This window comes from Filicampus tigris, chromosome 3, assembly GCF_054856515.1.
Source record: "Filicampus tigris isolate MCC_2025a chromosome 3, RoL_Ftig_1.0, whole genome shotgun sequence".
In the NCBI taxonomy this organism is placed as follows: Eukaryota; Metazoa; Chordata; class Actinopteri; order Syngnathiformes; family Syngnathidae; genus Filicampus; species Filicampus tigris.
The window spans coordinates 28668502-28686421 of record NC_141219.1 but is presented as its reverse complement, the minus strand read 5'-3'; the positions used below and the strand labels follow the sequence as shown (position 1 = coordinate 28686421).

At 40.8% G+C, this 17920-nt stretch overlaps 1 protein-coding gene across 8 annotated transcripts in view; it reads left to right on the top strand.

Moving 5' to 3' along the window:
• LOC147150535 (multiple epidermal growth factor-like domains protein 11) overlaps window positions 1–17920 on the top strand; it is a 143608-nt gene that overhangs the window by 91662 nt on the left and 34026 nt on the right. For all 8 annotated transcript variants that reach the window (XM_086025415.1, XM_086025416.1, XM_086025417.1 and 5 more), the window contains exons 6-10: window positions 6287–6533; window positions 8309–8429; window positions 8511–8647; window positions 13955–14167; window positions 14768–14942. In XM_086025415.1, coding sequence (XP_085881541.1) covers window positions 6287–6533; window positions 8309–8429; window positions 8511–8647; window positions 13955–14167; window positions 14768–14942 — 893 coding nt within the window. The remainder of the gene's footprint in view (window positions 1–6286; window positions 6534–8308; window positions 8430–8510; window positions 8648–13954; window positions 14168–14767; window positions 14943–17920) is intronic.

Here is a 17920-nt window from a genome sequence, read left to right as displayed (position 1 = left end):
TGCACAGTAAAATCCGTCCAAACTTAACATCATGATAGTATTCCTCTCACGCAGCAAGAATCCACTGGAATGATTTTCTACTTATTGGTGGAATGGTTTTTAAGGCAGTTCAAACGTTAGGGAAATGATGACTTATGTACTGTCTGGACTGTATTTTGTGCAGACTTTGCCTCTAATTTTTGAAAAGAATTCTACAGTAATATAGGTCCAAACTTTGCATGATGTTAGTATACCTCTCCAAGGAATGAGAATCCTTGGAGAATCCTATTCTACTTTTTGGAGGAATGTTTTTTATGGCAGTTCAAACGTGAGGGAAGTGATGAATCGTGTATTGTATTTTGTGCACAGTTGTGACATGCGGAAAAGCATTTACCATAAGGTTTAGAATACGCGCGCTCTCAAAAATTTAGGAGCGGATAGCTTGACCACAGAAAGACCAAAGCGTGATAGCTTGGCCGCAGTTTACTATCGCCATTGTGAGCACACTAAATATTGGAAGGAATTTCAGAACACCCCGCGAACATTATCCTGTCGTCTTCGTTGCCGTCTGTTTGTTGTTGGCACTTGCTGCTCGCCAGCGCGGCACACACATTTACTATTGGCATACCTGTCAACTTGTACGTTTTCCCCATATTTTATACGTTTTTTGATATTTTCAAATTGTGTACGCCGTATAACAATTTTTGTACGGGAAAAATAAAAATAATTGAAAACTCGTTTTTTGTTAGACTGATCTCGTCTTGCCCATTTCGGCTCTAATCCGGAGCGTCCGTTAGCGATGCCAACTGCAAAGTTCGGCCGACTTTCACGAGCAAAGCCCCCCCCCCCCCCCCCAACCTCAGTAAGGGAGTGCAAGTGGAGCCTTACACACTAGTGAACACCAGTCTACGTTTTCGAGAGGAAAGTTATAGATGTTGGATCAGCATGTTGATAATGTTCCACCTGATGTACTCAAATATTTTTCACCCGATTATTTACTTCAGTGTGAAGTGTCCCCTTCATTTTTCAAGTAGTTGCTGGATTGGATTATTAATTGTCAGGCCTCATGTGCAGGGGCAACGAAAGGAAATGTCACGAAAGTGATGACGTTTCCAAGGGCCCATGACAAACGGGCCCTAGAAAATAGTATATTCATTTCGTAGAATATATGTGATGGGTCTAATCATGTGATATTTTTTCACTTGGACTCCAAATCCCTGGCCGCAACCCCGCTCCCATTAAGTCACTGCCCTCAAGTCACTTTGCTGAAGATCATGCTCAGAATTGATTAAATCAACACCTGCATGTTGTTAAAATGTATCTCTTGGCACAGTGAAGTAGTTTTTGTTTAGCATTTTCATGAAAGAAAAACAACTCAACCAAATGACTGCCACATGATAATGGCTAATGAATGATTTTATATTTGCATAATTTCTTCTTGTGTCAGGAAATAGTTTTTCACTGAAAACCTTTTGTTACAAACGACTGGAAAGAGGAGACAGAGGAGCATTTCAATTTCTCGTGAGTTTAGTCCATAAAGTCCATAAACATTGCACTCATCACCTCAAGCCCTTCCCGGCTCTCTAAATACATCTAAACATTCTTTTCAATAACAAACACTTGAGTTGAATTGAAAAGTGAAACTAAATGAAAAGAGTCATATGAGAAAAATATGGTACAGCATTTATTAATTGCAAGGTTTTTTTTTTACAATGAACAGTTTAACAAGCTCCACGGCAAATATTACAAGCAAGCCACGCACCCAGCTTATGATCCCTACTGCACAAAGACACTTTCAGTGGAACGGATCAAGCCAGGAGTCTACAGCTCCTAAAAGTCTAACCACGTCACCACCTAAGCCACAGGTGATTCGACTAAAGGAAAATGTGGCAAGAAGAGGAGTCAGAAGGATAAAATAATTATAATCAAGGTAGTATTTGATTTTTTTTTTTTTGATATAAAGGTAATGGTGCAATATTAAACCCCTTTTCAAAAATTGGCATTCAAGTCGGTGGATAAAGCTGAGTGGTGCAAAAGCAATTGAACCTACAGATAGTTGCAGCAACATAAGATACGGGCAGAATGCTATACAAAGAAACTATGGGACTTGATCGGACATGACTAACATGGATGTTAAAAGGAAATCCTTGTTAGCCCATAATGAAACTGCCTGGGCAAGTGATATGAGCAATTTCTCCATGTCTTTTAATCTTGATAACAGCGCAGAATGTTCTTATGCATTAGAAAATGTGATCTGTGATTTTATTATTTTGATATGGATGGAATTGAAATTGATTCAGAAACATTGACAAAAGGATTTAAAAACTCTTCATACCCAAAACAAAACAGGCCCAGGGAGTCTGCCTCCTTTTATTTTGAGATCTTTTGCAGAGGGGCTCTCTCCGACTTGCCAGACATTATACAGTATCAAGACGACAGAAAAAAACGGTTCTGTTGATTTTAGCTCTGCTTTTAATCTCACCCAACCCCACATTCTCCTTAAGAAATTAGTTCAGTTGAATGTTAACCCTTTTTCAGTAAAGGTGGTACCAGTGGCATGCAAAGGGTTTGTCCAAGCACCAGGCATTCACTTATGAGGGCGACATACACTTATCAAAGAAAAAATGGGCAGCAAAATGTCTTTGCCCTGTCAATAAACCAGACGCATATTTATCCACATATCACTCATTTTGAATTTGATACTTGCAACACATTCCATAAAAGCTGTGACAGGGGCATCTTAACCACTGTGTTACATCACCTTTCCTTTTAACGACACTCAATAAGCACTTGGGAACTGATTGCGCTGATTGTTGATGCTTTGCAGGTGGAATTCTTTCCCATTCTTGCTTGATGTACAACTACAGTTGCTCAGCAGTCCGGGGTACCTGTTGTCATATTTTGCGCTAGTACTTGTAGTCTTTTACAACAAAGCCACGCTGTTGTAACATGTGCAGAATGTACAATTCAGACAAGCAGAGCAGTCAAGACACACTGCAACGGGCGATGAGGAATGTTTTTGTTTTTTTTTTTGTAATAGTTTTAGAAACACAGACGGAAGCCCGACGGACGCTCAATTTTTAGTAAAATGCCCAGCTCTGCTAAATTGCCCCAAGGTGTGATTGTGAGTGTAAATGTCTGTTTGGCTTTGTGTGCCCTGCGATTGGCTGGCAGCCAGTTCAGGGGGTACCCTCCTAACTCTCCGAAGACGGCTGGGATAAGCTCCGGCACGCTTGCGACCCTCGTGAGGATAAGCAATTTGGAGAATGGATTGAAATTCCCAGCATGCCTAGACAACATTTTGTCGAGTATTGTTAGTAATCATGTCACTCACATGTTTATTTTTAAACATCTTTGTTTGTTGTTTCCCTTTAATAAGAGTAGTTGTAGTTGCACTACTTGTTTTGTTGCGCTCTCGTTTATCATTTCACCAGAATTAAGGTTGGTATTCCTTTTAGTGACCAACTTGTTCACTCTGTTTGAGGGATGGAATTGACAGTTCTTTTGATTTTATAACTATATATAATTGATCATGTTTATCTAATTCAGGGGTGTCAAACTCCAGTCCTCGGGTGCCGCCCTCCTCCATGTCTTAGAGGTTTCCTCGTCCAACACACCTGATTCAAACGATCGGGGTCAGGATCAGGCTCCTGCCGAACTTGCTGATGAGCTGATCATTTGAAACAGGTGTGTTGCAACAGGGAGAGATGGAAAACAGGCAAGACAGTTCCACACCCCTGATAGGGCTCAGTGTCACCATTGAGATATGCAATGGGTGCAGTTTGCACATATAAACCCCAATAATTAACAGGTCATGCCTGTATGCAATAAAAACAAATCATTTCATATTTATTGCCACCCTATTTGGTTGCACATTTTGCACATGCCAGAAGCCGCCACTACTCCAAGGTATTAACGGCAAAGAGTGACTCCACCACTGACAAACCGTTCCTTACTGAGTAAGCCCTCGTCAAAGGGTATTATTATGTTCTTAATTTACTGAAAAAAAAGTTCTGCTTAGTGCCAGCGAGCTACTCTTGATCAAAGTCATTAGTCATTTGATTTGGGCTCTTTGCTGCTGAATAATTGAGGCTTTGAGAGAATAAAGGATTTGATGATGCTAGCTCATGGGTTAAGAGTAATAAAGAGAATTCCCCTCTTTGAGAATGAGACATAAGATGACGGGAGGAGCAGATGTGTAACAGAAGGAAGGAAATAGAGAGTAGGATGAAAACAGATTGATGCTGCTTTTTTCCTAGTCTGCTCTGAGCTCTGTCCAAACATTCAATATAATATGCGCTACACTGCTTATCCCTCTTTGGTTTCTTTCAACGCAAATCCATGAGAGTTTTGTTGTGGCAATGTAGACATGACTGGTTAGCGCGTCCGCCTCACAGTTCAGAGGTCGTGGGTTCGATTCCGGCCCCGGCCTCCCTGTGTGGAGTTTGTATGTTCTCCCCGTGCCTGCGTGCGTGTTCTCCGGGTACTCCGGTTTCCTCACTCGCTCCAAAAGCAAGCTTGGTAGGTTAAGACATTCTAAATTGCCCCTCGGTGTGATTGTGAGTGTGGATGTTTGTTTGTCTCTGTGTGCCCTGTGATTGGCTGCAACCAATTCAGAGTTCCAAAGACTGCTGGGATAGGTGAGGAAAAGCAGTATAGATAATGGCTGTAGAGATGCTAAAGAGAGGATGCCTACAAAAGTTTTACATGTACTATTTACCAGGAGCCATCGAAAAGCAACCTTCATTGCTTAGCTGATTTATCTTTTAAGTAATAATTACAGCATCATAATTTATGATTATCAATGGTAATTTCATTTTATAGAGAAGATCCAGCAGTTCAACTTATTAAAAAAAAGCTTGCTCAGGTTGCAGATAAATCTTAGAGGAGAATCAAGGTGATATTCGCAGTTACCTCTAACACTTCTGTTTTTTTTCTTTTTCTTGAGCAGTCCAGTTTGTACTCGGGAACCGTGAATGGGTAGCATGATATTTTTTTGTCTTTACTGTTTTACCACCATAATTTGTTCCAGTGGGTTGAGTACATTTACTGTGCTCACAAGCTGGTGCACACAAAGAATGGGAGAATTAGCTGTGTGATGAACAGACATAAAAAGCTTTCAGGGTCGTCTCATCTTTGTATCCCCGGTAAGAGCATAATGTGGCTAAATTGTCCTTCGGTGTTTAGAGGCGAGCTTTCAAGCCAGTTGTAGGTGTTTATCTTGTGAGATCATTGAGTTGTGAACATTTTGGAAATGGGCACAATGTCTTTGGGACCAAGCGTAATTCTCACTGAAGCACTAACCCAGACACTTACTATAATTTTTAATGGTTCACCTAATGCTGTGTATGAATATCTAGAATATAAAGACAGCAATAAAGACATTATCAGAAGCTAAACAACTCTATAAAATGATTGCTTGCCAAAAGCAAGAAGTGTTTGCATTATAAAATTACATCTTAAATCCATCCTATTAATTTAATGAACTCTCTCGGTTGTTCTCTCAGACTCTCACCAGTAGTGTTTGCCTTGAAGATATGTAACTGAAGCAAAAATTCTATGAAACGAGCCCATGTCTTAATATTGCACGTCACTGCGGTGGATTTCTTTGCATGTTTAACACACAACGTTTCTCGCAAGAATCTTCGCTTCTCAATAGCATTTCGTTGATAGCATTTTCGTCGACGGGGACAGCACTTCTCATCGGTCAAGACTGACATCACCATCTTGCGGCATCTTTGATTGGCTATGCTCGGCAGTGATTTAAATTTATAAAATGAATTATAATATTGTAAAATAATGCGCACATTTCCAGCGTGTGAAAAGCCACAGTACAGTTTGATTGCTTTTTATAAAGGTTTGACTCCCACCTCTTTACTGGGTCATCAAACGACATGATAAATCCAAAGGACCCACTGGCATGAATTGTATTGTCTATATTCCAGTATACACCATATATGTTTTGTTATTACCATAGAGTGGGCTTGTTGTTTTATGATTTATTTAATTTTCTAACAGCAATGGTTTCATTTGGCTCGAATGAACCTATTTCTTCTTAAATCGTTTCTCGAGCTCCTCAACAAGTTCCCTCCATAATACTAATTATATATCTAAGCTTCCACATGAATGTTTTAGATAAATGTATACATTTATTGTACCGTAGCATTTTATAAACCAATGGATTCATTATCGTTAATCCTCGTGGAGGTTTTGGTTTGTTTTTTAGACCGCAGTGACTCTTGGATAACACAAACCTTGATGAATGTTCAGTAATAAATCACATGTTGACTTCTCTCTCTTTGTCTAGCTTGTGAAAGTGACTTCTGGGGTCCCCACTGCTCTAATCGCTGTCAGTGTCGGAACGGGGCCAAATGTAACCCAATCACAGGAGCCTGCGTCTGCACAGATGGCTACCAGGGCTGGCGGTGCGAGGAGCCGTGTGAGCCCAACTTCTACGGCAAGGACTGTCTGCTTGAGTGCCAATGCCTAAACGGTGCAACGTGCCACCATGAAAGTGGCGAGTGCCTCTGTGCAGCTGGATACACTGGGGCCTTGTAGGTAGCTCCTCATTGTTGTTAATGCCTTGAACTGGACTTTGCTTGATTTCCATGAAAATATATCACACTGTACTTTCAGAAAGTATTGAGACCCCATTCAATTTATTCACATCGCTCCCTTATTATAAAACAGTTCAGTTGTTTCATTTTTTGAGGGGTGTTGTGGACCCTGTTCTGAACCACAGTCAAGTAGAAACTATCCCAGCTGACTTAGGGTGTAAGGTGTGGTACGCCATAGACTGATCGCCAGTCCATCGCCGGCGATGCCTGTAACACATTCGAATAGAAAGTAACGTCTTACCCTAAAATATCCATTTTTACAGCAGGGGTGCCCAAGTCCGGTCCTCCAGAGCCACTATCCAGCCTGTTTTAGATGTCTACATCCTATGATATGATATATACGATACGATACGATACGATATATACGATACATAGCCACTCCTCCGTGAGCCGCAACCTTATCGTGGTGGCGGGGTTTGCGTCCAGATATTCCGACCAGATATGGTGGAGCTCACCTCCGCACACAGCTTGGGCTCTGGTAGCAGCCCTCTCGAGAGGGGTTGGGCACTCTTCCACTCTTGAGTTGCCCAAGGTGAGAGGCGCAGAGCAGGTGTGGGCATACTTATTGCCCCCGACTTGGCACCTGTACATTGGGGTTCTCCCTGTTGGACGAGAGTGTAGCTTCCCTCTGCCATCGTGTGGGGGGACAGGTCCTGACTGTATCCACCCTTTTTGGAGTCCTTGAAGGGTGTGCTGGAGAACGCTCCCCCTGGTGACTCCATCGCTCTGCTGGGGACTTCAATGCTCATGTGGGCAATGACAGTGAGACCTGGAAGGCCGTGATTGGGAGGATCGGCCCCCCGATCAGAACCCGAGTGGTGTTTTGTGACTGGACGTCTGTGCTCGTCACGGATTGTCCATAACGTTCAAACATAAGGGTGTCCATATGTGCACTTGGCACTTGACACCCAAGGCCTCTGTTCGATGATTGACTTGACCCTGGTGAGGTGTTCCGAGCATGTCCCACAACAGGAGACCCCAAGGATAACCCAGGACATGCTGGAGAGAATATGTCCTCCGGCTGTCCTGGGAATGCCTTGGGATCCATCCGGAAGAGTTGGAAGATGTGGCTGGGGAGAGAGAAATGTGGGCTTCCCTGCTGAAGCTGCTGCCTCCTTGACCCAACTCCGGATAAGCGGTAGATAATGGATGGATGGATGGACTGATGAAACAAGGCACTCAGGCCACCAAGACACGCGCTATGAAAATGAAGACAAAAGACTGTTGGAAATAAATTAGTACCACTTAATTTAAGTGATAAATGTAGGTCTGTGCTTCTGATGTTGTTTGGGCCTGCAGAGATGGCTTTGAATGCCCTGACGGCACGCCACTGATTTACCGTACATCGAAGTGCATCCACAAAGTATTCATTACACAGTGCACTTCAATATACTGATTTATGTGATTGCTTGTTTACCTTTACAAACATTTTTTTTCACATTTAACATTTTTCAATATTATTTGAAGTGCATTCAAATAGTATAATCTATTGCAACTTTTGCAGGAAAAAGTAATTGGTTTCATATTGCTCTGTTTGTGTTGCTATTTTAACTACAACTGTGTCTGCAGGCGTGTGCTATTACATTTGCAAAATACTGTATATAGCCAGTCTAAAAAGAATCACTTTTTACCACTGTGTTTCACAATTCTAGCTTTCCAGTTCATATGTAACTTATTTAATTGTAAAATGTAGCAATGTTCTTTTGGCCCAGTTGCGAGGACCCTTGTCCACCAGGGAAACATGGCCCCTTGTGTGAGCAGCGATGTCCCTGTCAGAATGGCGGAACGTGCCATCACGTGACTGGGGCGTGTTCCTGTCCTGCTGGTTGGGTGGTATGAGGAACTTTGTATCCTTTGATTTTGACAAAGATGCCGAAATAACTAGTGGAAGGTCTTGTCATCCGCCTTTCTCAGGGTCCTGTGTGCGCACAGCCGTGTCAGTTTGGCTCATTCGGCATCAATTGCTCCCTGGAGTGCACGTGTCGTAATGGAGGCCTGTGTGATCACATCAGCGGCCAGTGCCAGTGCACTGCTGGCTACATTGGAGAAAGGTACAAGACATTAAAAGACAAAAAGATTATGTTCAAAGGTGATATAACATTTATTACAAATTGCTTTGGGGAATATCCTTAATCCAAATAGAAATAGAGGATAATGACCACATTGACAAAGTGTAATTACTATTTTCTTTTCTTTGAAATAACGCATTCAAAATTATTTTTAAGGAACTCTGGCTTGTTATCATGAAAAAATGTGTCTCCTCACTTATGTCACAGACCGGCTCAAAGGCCTGTGGCAAAAATGAGGGGCCGCAGGCGACAAGATAGGCCAACAATAAATAACTTTAAACAATGAAAAGGCATATGGGATGTGAGCAGAGGTGGGCATTTTACAATATTTTGCTGGCTCATTCGCCATCCGTCAGCAGTCCGGGTACTGGTCCATCATTCATCAGTCTGTCATTTTTCAAGCCGAACCGAATGGTTCCACCCCCAGCCCTGAATGAGCGGTCCGTCACTGATGGACGCGGTTAGTGACGATTAGTCTGACGAATGAAAATCCACTTCCATCAGTGCTTAGTCCGTCATTTTAAAAAGTATCGGGCGTCCGTCAGTGACGGACTTACAGACCCTTGCCACCTCTGAATGTAAACATGTAATATCCGAAGTGTGTACACAGTGCATGGATGGATCTAAGTGTACGTGCGATAGTGTGTGAATGAGACAACCAAACAAAACTAGAAACAAACAAAGGAATGTTATCTGAGGGCAGGAAGAGAAAGATGATTCAACTGATCCAATCAAGAGGACCCTCCCTTGTTTGTCTGAGGAACCGCCTTAGCAGGACAGGGGATGAGTCGTGACACTTACATAATGAAGTGGTTTGGGTTTTAATGTCTTTTATTATTAACTGGGCATGGTTCATCTCAGTTTGGTTTGTTACACATTTTGGCGGTTCACATTTATAAAAGATGAATTGGTTCCAAAATGTCCAACTCATTCCAATTTTGAAATCAGTTAGTAGGGTTGTGTTTGTCATACACTAACCTGTTATAGATTAGTTGAATGGCCTTTTAATTTAATTCATTTATTTTTAATCTATTGCAGCTTTAAGTTGGTTGAATATTGACCCTTCAGTAGATGGTCACTAATTAAGTGGAAGTCAACCCAAACATATTTTTTTTCAAGAATATGTTCTATGCAATCCCACGAGTTGAAACAAGGCATTCTGGTAAATATTGTGTTTGTGGAATACTAGTTAATCCACCTGTTTTTAGCCATCTCTGGGGGCGGCCATTTTGTCACTTCTGTCGACTGAAAATGACATCACAACTGCTCAAAGCTCAGGTAACGACCAATCATGGCTGACCTGTTTTCTGAAGCGGGCCCGTGCTTGGTCGCTACCTGAGCCCTGAGAAGTTTTAATTGTAATTGTAATTTTCAGTCGACACAAGTGACAAAATGGCCGCTGCCTGAGCTGGCTAAAAAGGGGTGGATTTTGCTGTTTAACTCATATTCCACAAACGCAATATTAATCAGAATGCCGTGTTTCAACTAGTGGGCCTGCTGGGAACATATTCTTGAAAAAAATATGTTTGGGTTGATTTCGCTTTAATGAATTTTTTATAGAATCTTTTATATGGACATATTAATATGCACTTTACAGGTGCTCTGTTTGCAACCATAAACTTGCTCACATTCTCCAGGGGGCACATTTGTATGCAGTCTTGAAATAATATGATGCAATATATTAACCACTATTATAGTCCTCAATTCACATCATTATTTGGTGTTTGAGAAAAGCATTACTCGGCATTCCCCTTGTTGAATCATTTTAGAGTAGAAATTATTTTAGCTCAAAATATACGGTAGTTCTTACATTCATATCATAAGCCGTTTGACGTTGTTGACTGTTGTCCATCATGTCCAATACAACAATAGAAAAAGACAGTCTGAAGCGTCACGTCTCCCTCTGTTGTCCTCGCCATCTTTTTTCGCTCTCTTCCCACTGTTACTCTCAATTTTACCAAATTACATCCATTTATTTCAGGCCAGGACAGGTAAATTAACCTACATGGAATAATTCCTTGAGTGGGTTCTCTTCCACTCTGTCCATGTTGTAATGGAATTAGCAAAGATAAGAGTCTCCAGTAAGTCAATGTGATTTGAACATGATACTGAACAGACATCCTCACTAAGACAATTTAATTGAGTGATTTGTCTACTTCTCAGTGGCTTCAAGTAGCAGATGTGTGGAACATGTGGAGATGTTAGCCTAGCTTGGCTTTTAATTAGCATAAACAATGTTCTATTAGGAGGCAACACAGTTTTCATTGGATCTTAAAGATAAATGCAGCGGAATCTGGTTCTTCTCAGGGTTTGAAAAGAAGTTCTGGAGCAGAAGAATTGCTAAAGACCCTTCATTACAAACACTCATGTTTCCACACTAAAGATTTATTCGCTGCAGATGAGAAATCTGATCAAAAACCTGTTGTCTTTAAAATGTAGTGTAACTGTAAATTAAAACACAATGTGTCACATTCACGGTAATCAGAAGTCTGAGAGAGGAGGTCAACCCAAACATATTCAAGAATATGTTCTATGCAGGCCCACTAGTTGAAACAAGGCATTTTGATTAATATGAATTATGAGTTAAGCAGAAAAATCATCCCGTTTTTAGCCATCTCAGGGGATGGCCATTTTGTCACTTCTGTCGACTGAAAATGACATCGAAGTTGCTCAGGGCTCAGATAATGACCAATCATAGCTCAGCTAGGTGAGCTGAACCCTGAGCAACCGTGATGTCATTTTCAGGCGACAGAAGTGACAAAATGGCCGCCCCCTGAGATGGCTAAAAACGGGTGGATTTTGCTGCTTAACTCATACTCGACAAACGCAATATTAATCCGAATGCTGTGTTTCAATTAGTGGGACTGCATAGAACATATTCTTGAATATGATTGAGTTGACTTTCGCTTTAAACAATTCTTTTAGTTTTGGGCTTGTTTTTCTCTCGCTCTTTTGTGTCCCATTAACACTGCCAAGGGTCAAATGTTTTTGATTGAAATTCGATTCTTCAAGGCCAAACTGTTAACAAAGAAAAAAAAACAGATCTGCTCCCTTACCTGGTTCCACAAGAAAATGTTGCAGTTTCTTGATGACCCATCCATCCACAAATTTGGTTTACTGTTGTGCAATACTACACAAGCAAGCTCATATATGCTATATCAAGTCAAAGCAACTTATTACAGTGGAAGTTTTGCGACGGTGATGAATAAATTATGTGCAAAATGAATTAGTGATTAAGACATCCATCCATCGATTTCCTACACCTCTTATTATTTTTGTTATGCTCGCAGGGAACGCTAGCCTAAAGGCAGCTGACTTCGGGCAAAAGGCAGACTACACCCTGGACTGGTCGCCAGTCAATCACAGAGCACATGCAGAGAGAGACAATCATTCACTCTCACATTTACATCAACACTGAGTGGGAACGGAACTCATAATGCCTGCATGAAAGCAAACAAATGTATCATTACACCATCAGCATCATCACCTCCACCACAACTGTTAAAATTTTTTTTTTAAATAGGTTACATCATTTTTTCTATATTACTTCTCATATTTAGCGACAAAAATTAAACTGGGTAGTCCATCCCAGGGCCGGAACGATCCATCCCTCCAACCCGGTCGGATGCCTATTTTTGGACGGAGGACGGTGGGGACACAAGTTTTTTAAAAAAAGGGTCCGAATAAGCAAGGGTGGAGGTGGATTTTAGTCCGGCCCACTAATCGTCCCTCATTCGTGTGACGTGGTCATGAGGCGGCCAAAGTTAATCTCAAACGATTCGGCGAAATGGGCAAATGTCAAAAATGGCCTCACTTCAAACTTCAAACGCGGCACTAGTTACCCAACTGCGCAGGAGATTTTTCAACAAGAGATACAGCGTGAGTTCTTCTCAAGGGCGGAGCCAGAACATGGTGAATGGTTGGGCCTGGAAAAATGAGGGTGGGCCTGAATATTTCTCTCACTGAGCACAATCATCCTGTCCCTACACATCGTATATTCAAATGAAATGACAAGCTGAATAATATGAAGTTCAGATCGCTCTTTATATTCAATAAAATACAAAACAAATTAAAAAATAATTTAATAATAATTTACAAAAAATTTAAAAGTATATATTTTTTCATGAATCTCACTGGGTGGGCAGTCTGTCAATCTGGGTGGGCCTGTGCACACCTGTTTCCACCCGTACAAATTACGCCAAACGTGTACAACTTGACAGTTATGCACGAGCAAGAGCTCACTCATGGTCATTGTCGTCCATACAGTGTCTTTGTAAGATCTGACCTTGAGTGCTGCTTGCGGGTGCCCGTATTCTGTGTGTCCATTTGGCCTTATAACTTTTGAATTTGAATGCTTTTAACAGTACATTTCATGTGAGTTAGAAAAAACTTGATAAATGACGATGAGTCCTTTATCCTCCTTGTGAAATACAATTCAAAGTTAGATTAGCATCATATTTAATTTTTGACTAAATGCCGGGGGGAGCTAGTATTATCCTCATTTTGATGTCCTGTCTATACAGTTCATCTTTGTCTTTTTCACTATCAAGTAACTCCATTAGCTGGCCTCCCCGCCAGAACGTGGCTAATGGGTGGACCTTTAAAAATCAGGGTGAGCCTGAATATTTCTCTCACTTCGCACAATCCTCCAGACCCGACACATATATTCAAATAAAATGACAAACTGAATAATATGAAGTTCAGATCTTCCTTAGACAACCACAATTATGTCATTCTTAATATTCAATAAAAAAATAAAAAACCACACACAAATAATTTAATAATTTACTAAAAATGTAAACGTATATATTTTTTCATGAATCTCACTGGGTGGGCAGTCTGTCAATGTGGGTGGGCCTGTGCACACCCAGGCCCACCCATGGCTCCGCCCCTGCTCCCCACAGTGTCTGTCTACCAGCAGACCACAAATTGCATTTATTTGACACAATATTTGTGCATGAATTATGTATTACGTAATTCATGCTCTCACCTCTGTGTGGAGTTTGAGTGTTCTCCCGGTACTCCCACATTCCAAAAACATGCAGGTGAGGCTAACTGACAACCATAAGTGTGATTTTGTGAGCGAATGGTTGTTTGCCTATACGTATGCCCTGTGATTGACAGGTGACTCCAGGGTGTACTGCACCTCTTGCCCACTGTCAACCTAGATACGCTCTTAGCTCACCCATGACCCTGTAAAGAATAAGCGGATTATTTTTGTCTTCTCGTTAACCAACTTTAAATGAGTACTTTTTGAAACAGTGAGTCCCCTATTATATGTGATCACAGGTGCCAGAATGAATGTCCAGTCGGCACTTATGGGCCACAGTGTGCCCACAAATGTGACTGCCAGAATGGGGCTAAATGCTACCACATCAACGGGGCATGTCTTTGCAACGAGGGCTTCAAGGGTCCAAGCTGCCAGGACCGCTTCTGTCCAGCTGGAATATATGGACTCTTCTGTGACAAGGACTGCCCCTGCAAAATGGCAAATACACTCAGGTGACCAAAAAGTTGAAGCATTCATATATGCAGTAAATGTGTTTAGGAAGCTTTTTAAATGCATCAGCTGATTTAATTTTATCGGAGTTTGTTCCAGGAGTGTTGAAAAAAAATCTGAATTGTAAACGTAGCCCAGAATGTAGTGATTAAATCTAATATTCTACGATGAATAGCAAGTCAGCTTAATTCAACAGTCTCTGCAGATAATAGGAAAGACATTATGATGAGAAAAAAAGAAATTTGATGAACAGGGTGACAATGCCTCCATGGAACATTTTTGCATCAGTAATGCTGTATCAGGAATAACTTGTTCAAGGACACTGACGGTACTGAAAGGACCTGAGAGCCGAACATTATAATGGCTGATTTATGTTGACCAAAACATCTTCTGCCACTAAAATTATATAAAGAGGAAAAAATGCCTGATGACCTGAACCTGAAAATTTTTAATTTGGGCATTGTTGATATGTTACATCAAGAAACATGCAAAAAATGTATCTCACGGTGTTTATTACCTCACTGTGGCTTCTTTTTCCTCGTTAAATGTCTGCAATTTGTAATGTATATTTATTAGCTTTCTTCTAATGTGTTTGCTTCTAGCTGTCACCCGTTGTCAGGAGAATGCACATGTGCAGCGGGATGGACCGGACTGTTTTGCAACGAGACCTGTCCGGCAGGTCACTACGGTGTGGGCTGCAAAGAAGTGTGTGCCTGTGCTAATGGAGCAGACTGTGACGGCATCACTGGAATGTGCATGTGTGCTCCAGGTTATATAGTAAGTGCAAACGTTTAAAAGAAATAAATTCATAAGGAGTCGCCCATGTTTTGTTACTTACTGCTATTATTCTCATCTTATCATGCAATATCATGAGAAAGAGTGTCCAAACATTTGACTGCTACTGTTTATTATCTACAGAAGACTACCGGGTATTTAATCCAATGCAATTTTTATTATTGTGCTCTGCCAACAACAGTTCTCTCTCTTGTTGTGTTTTTCACTTCTAATTTACGCACAGACAACAAATATTCTATGTGATTCATCGTTAAACTTAATAACTGTACTTGAAGAAGTGGCAGCAACAAAAATGATCAACATCCATCCATCAATTTCTACACAGTTTGTCCTCATTAGGGCCACAGGTGGGGTACGTCACGGACTTATCGCCAGCCAATCACAGGTCACGTGAAAACAAACAAACATTTACACTCACATTCCCCTATGAATATTTTAGAGTCTTCAATTAACCCCCAAAGTTAATTCATTCTTCATTTTTAATTACAAAAGGGTATATGGGTATTTTCAGAGGTGGGCATTCCTTCTGTACTGACGGAGACCATCACGGACGGACGCCTGTTTTGCAGACGACGGACGAAAACACGCACAACATGGATAAAATACCTGCAATAAGTTAAATCCATGAAGTGACGAGACTGTTCATTTTGGACTTCTTTCCTAGTCTGTATAGTGCTATAAAAATGCCGTATGGCATCTTTAAGTGTTCCCATTATTTATATAGCACTCCTTATCGTCAGGATTGTTCTTCCTTGGAGAAAAGAAAGTTACAGCACAATGACTGACAATGTAGCCAGCCTGCGAGCTTCAGAGTTAGTTTTTATAGAAGCCGCTACATCCCGAAACCGTGGCCAATTGCCACCAAAATGTATGTGGTGGTGGATGAAAATAGAATAAACATAGCATGAAAATATTAGAACGAAACTCAAAATATTTTTTTTATTCGCCACGTCATAACATTGCATCGTACAGTGGAAACATTCCGTCACCTAGTGGAAAAAAAATGTGACAGATGCTCACCCCAATTGATGTGGGCATAGTTAAAAATATTATAATTCTAGTGTGAAAATAGAATGAAACTCACAATATTTTTAATTCACTTCGCGTCATAAGGTTGCACCATAGAGTGAAAACAACTTTTGGAAGGAAAAAAAACATGACACATTCCCACCAAAATGTATGTGGAGTAGGATAAAAATATAATAATCTTAGTCTGAAAATATTGGAATGGAATTCGCAATATTTTGGATGATTTTACCGGAATGACTCAAGTGTACTTCTCAGTCCTCGTCGGAATTCCGACACTAATGTCACCCAAAGTATTGCGAGTTTTGTTCTAATATTTTCAGATATGGGTTTTGGTGTTGGAGGCAGCAGCAGCTGCACCTGATCAATCTGATTACACCTGCCTGCTCTTACACTAGAACACTAACGTCGGGTGATTTTCACCCATACGATTCTTGTCGTGTGATTTTCATTGTGTTGCTGCTGTCTGAGTTGCTTGGGTCCTTGGGTAGCTTCAGGCTGCTCACTGATGCCATTAATAATATGTTTGTTTCCCTCCTCCCATCGATGTTTTTTTCAAGAGGCATGCGTTAGGGTGATTTTCACTCCACATTAGTGATAGAGAGTAACATAGAGTATTTTGCGGGTGGAATTTACCCAAGATTAGTGTTTGTATGGTTTTTGTCGCGTGTTCTTCCTTTTTTCTTCCCTCTAAATTATGGAAATACTTCACGACGCCATACTGCATTTTTATAGCATAATATACCAGGAAAAAAAAAAGTCCAAAATAATTTATAAATTATTCATCATTGTTTCTTTGTTTATTATATGTGTTTTAAGGCTGTAAAACCCCTCACCACACATCTCAGACAGCCATTAACATTTTCTCACATTTCTCTCACACCTTTGTAGATTTAAAATAATAACTACTCTGTTATAGAATGAAAGCAAAACCTGTTTTCAGGCCAAAACATTTATTTGAGAAATAAAAATCTAATTTGTTCAGTTCTAACTGAGTATACACATTTTCCTATTAAAAAATATGACTGCTTTTAGAAGTAACATTTAATTTTAATGATCAATCTACAAGATTGGACACACAAAAAAATATGAATAGTGACTCACGTGTATTTCACTGACCTTCCCTCTGACCAGGCCTGCTGGTCCTGGTGCTGCTCAGCAGTAGCGTCTTTGGTGTCTTTTAAAGTTTTTCCAGTGAAGAGCAATAGTTATGGGTAGTTGTTTTTTTTCTTCTGGGCGAGACAGTTGCTATAAACAGACTTGCTATCTTCCATTATATTTGAGAAAGGGTCCATTACCAAATCAGATCATATATATCATATATATATACGATTACAGTTTGGTTCGGCTTTGAAGGACTGACGATTGCGGACAGGTGCCCAGGCCACTGACAGGTGATGAATGACAGACCGGCAACATTTTGTTAATTGCCCACCCTCTGGAGTATGTTTCCTAAACAATAACTGAGTTAATTTTCACACCAGGCTAATGATATAGGGCACAAGTCTTGTTGTTTGTCGAGATTTACTTGCACAGACTTGTCCACATGTCCACTATTTCCATAGACAAGCTTTTACAGCAATTTCAAAGAAATATTAACTCTCTTGTTTAAAAACTTCCAGTCACACTAGATTATTTGTGTTTTCAAGCTTCAAATCATTATAAGCAAATGGTCACAATGACACTAACTTGCTCTTTCCTCGTACAAACAACAATAATGTCCCCGGAGGTGCTCTGCGTTTGCAACATGCCACAGTTAAGAACATGGAACTCCAGTGAGGGCTGTTTTTGCGTACTCGGCAGGACAACAACCGGGTTCCCAGTGGGTGCCACTAAGTTCGCTCCTTGTCAGCTATTCTGCTTTTTGATGAAGGTGCAAGTGGGAAGGAGGGTGCACATTGTTGTTGTGTGCTTATTCTTCATTTCCAGCCATG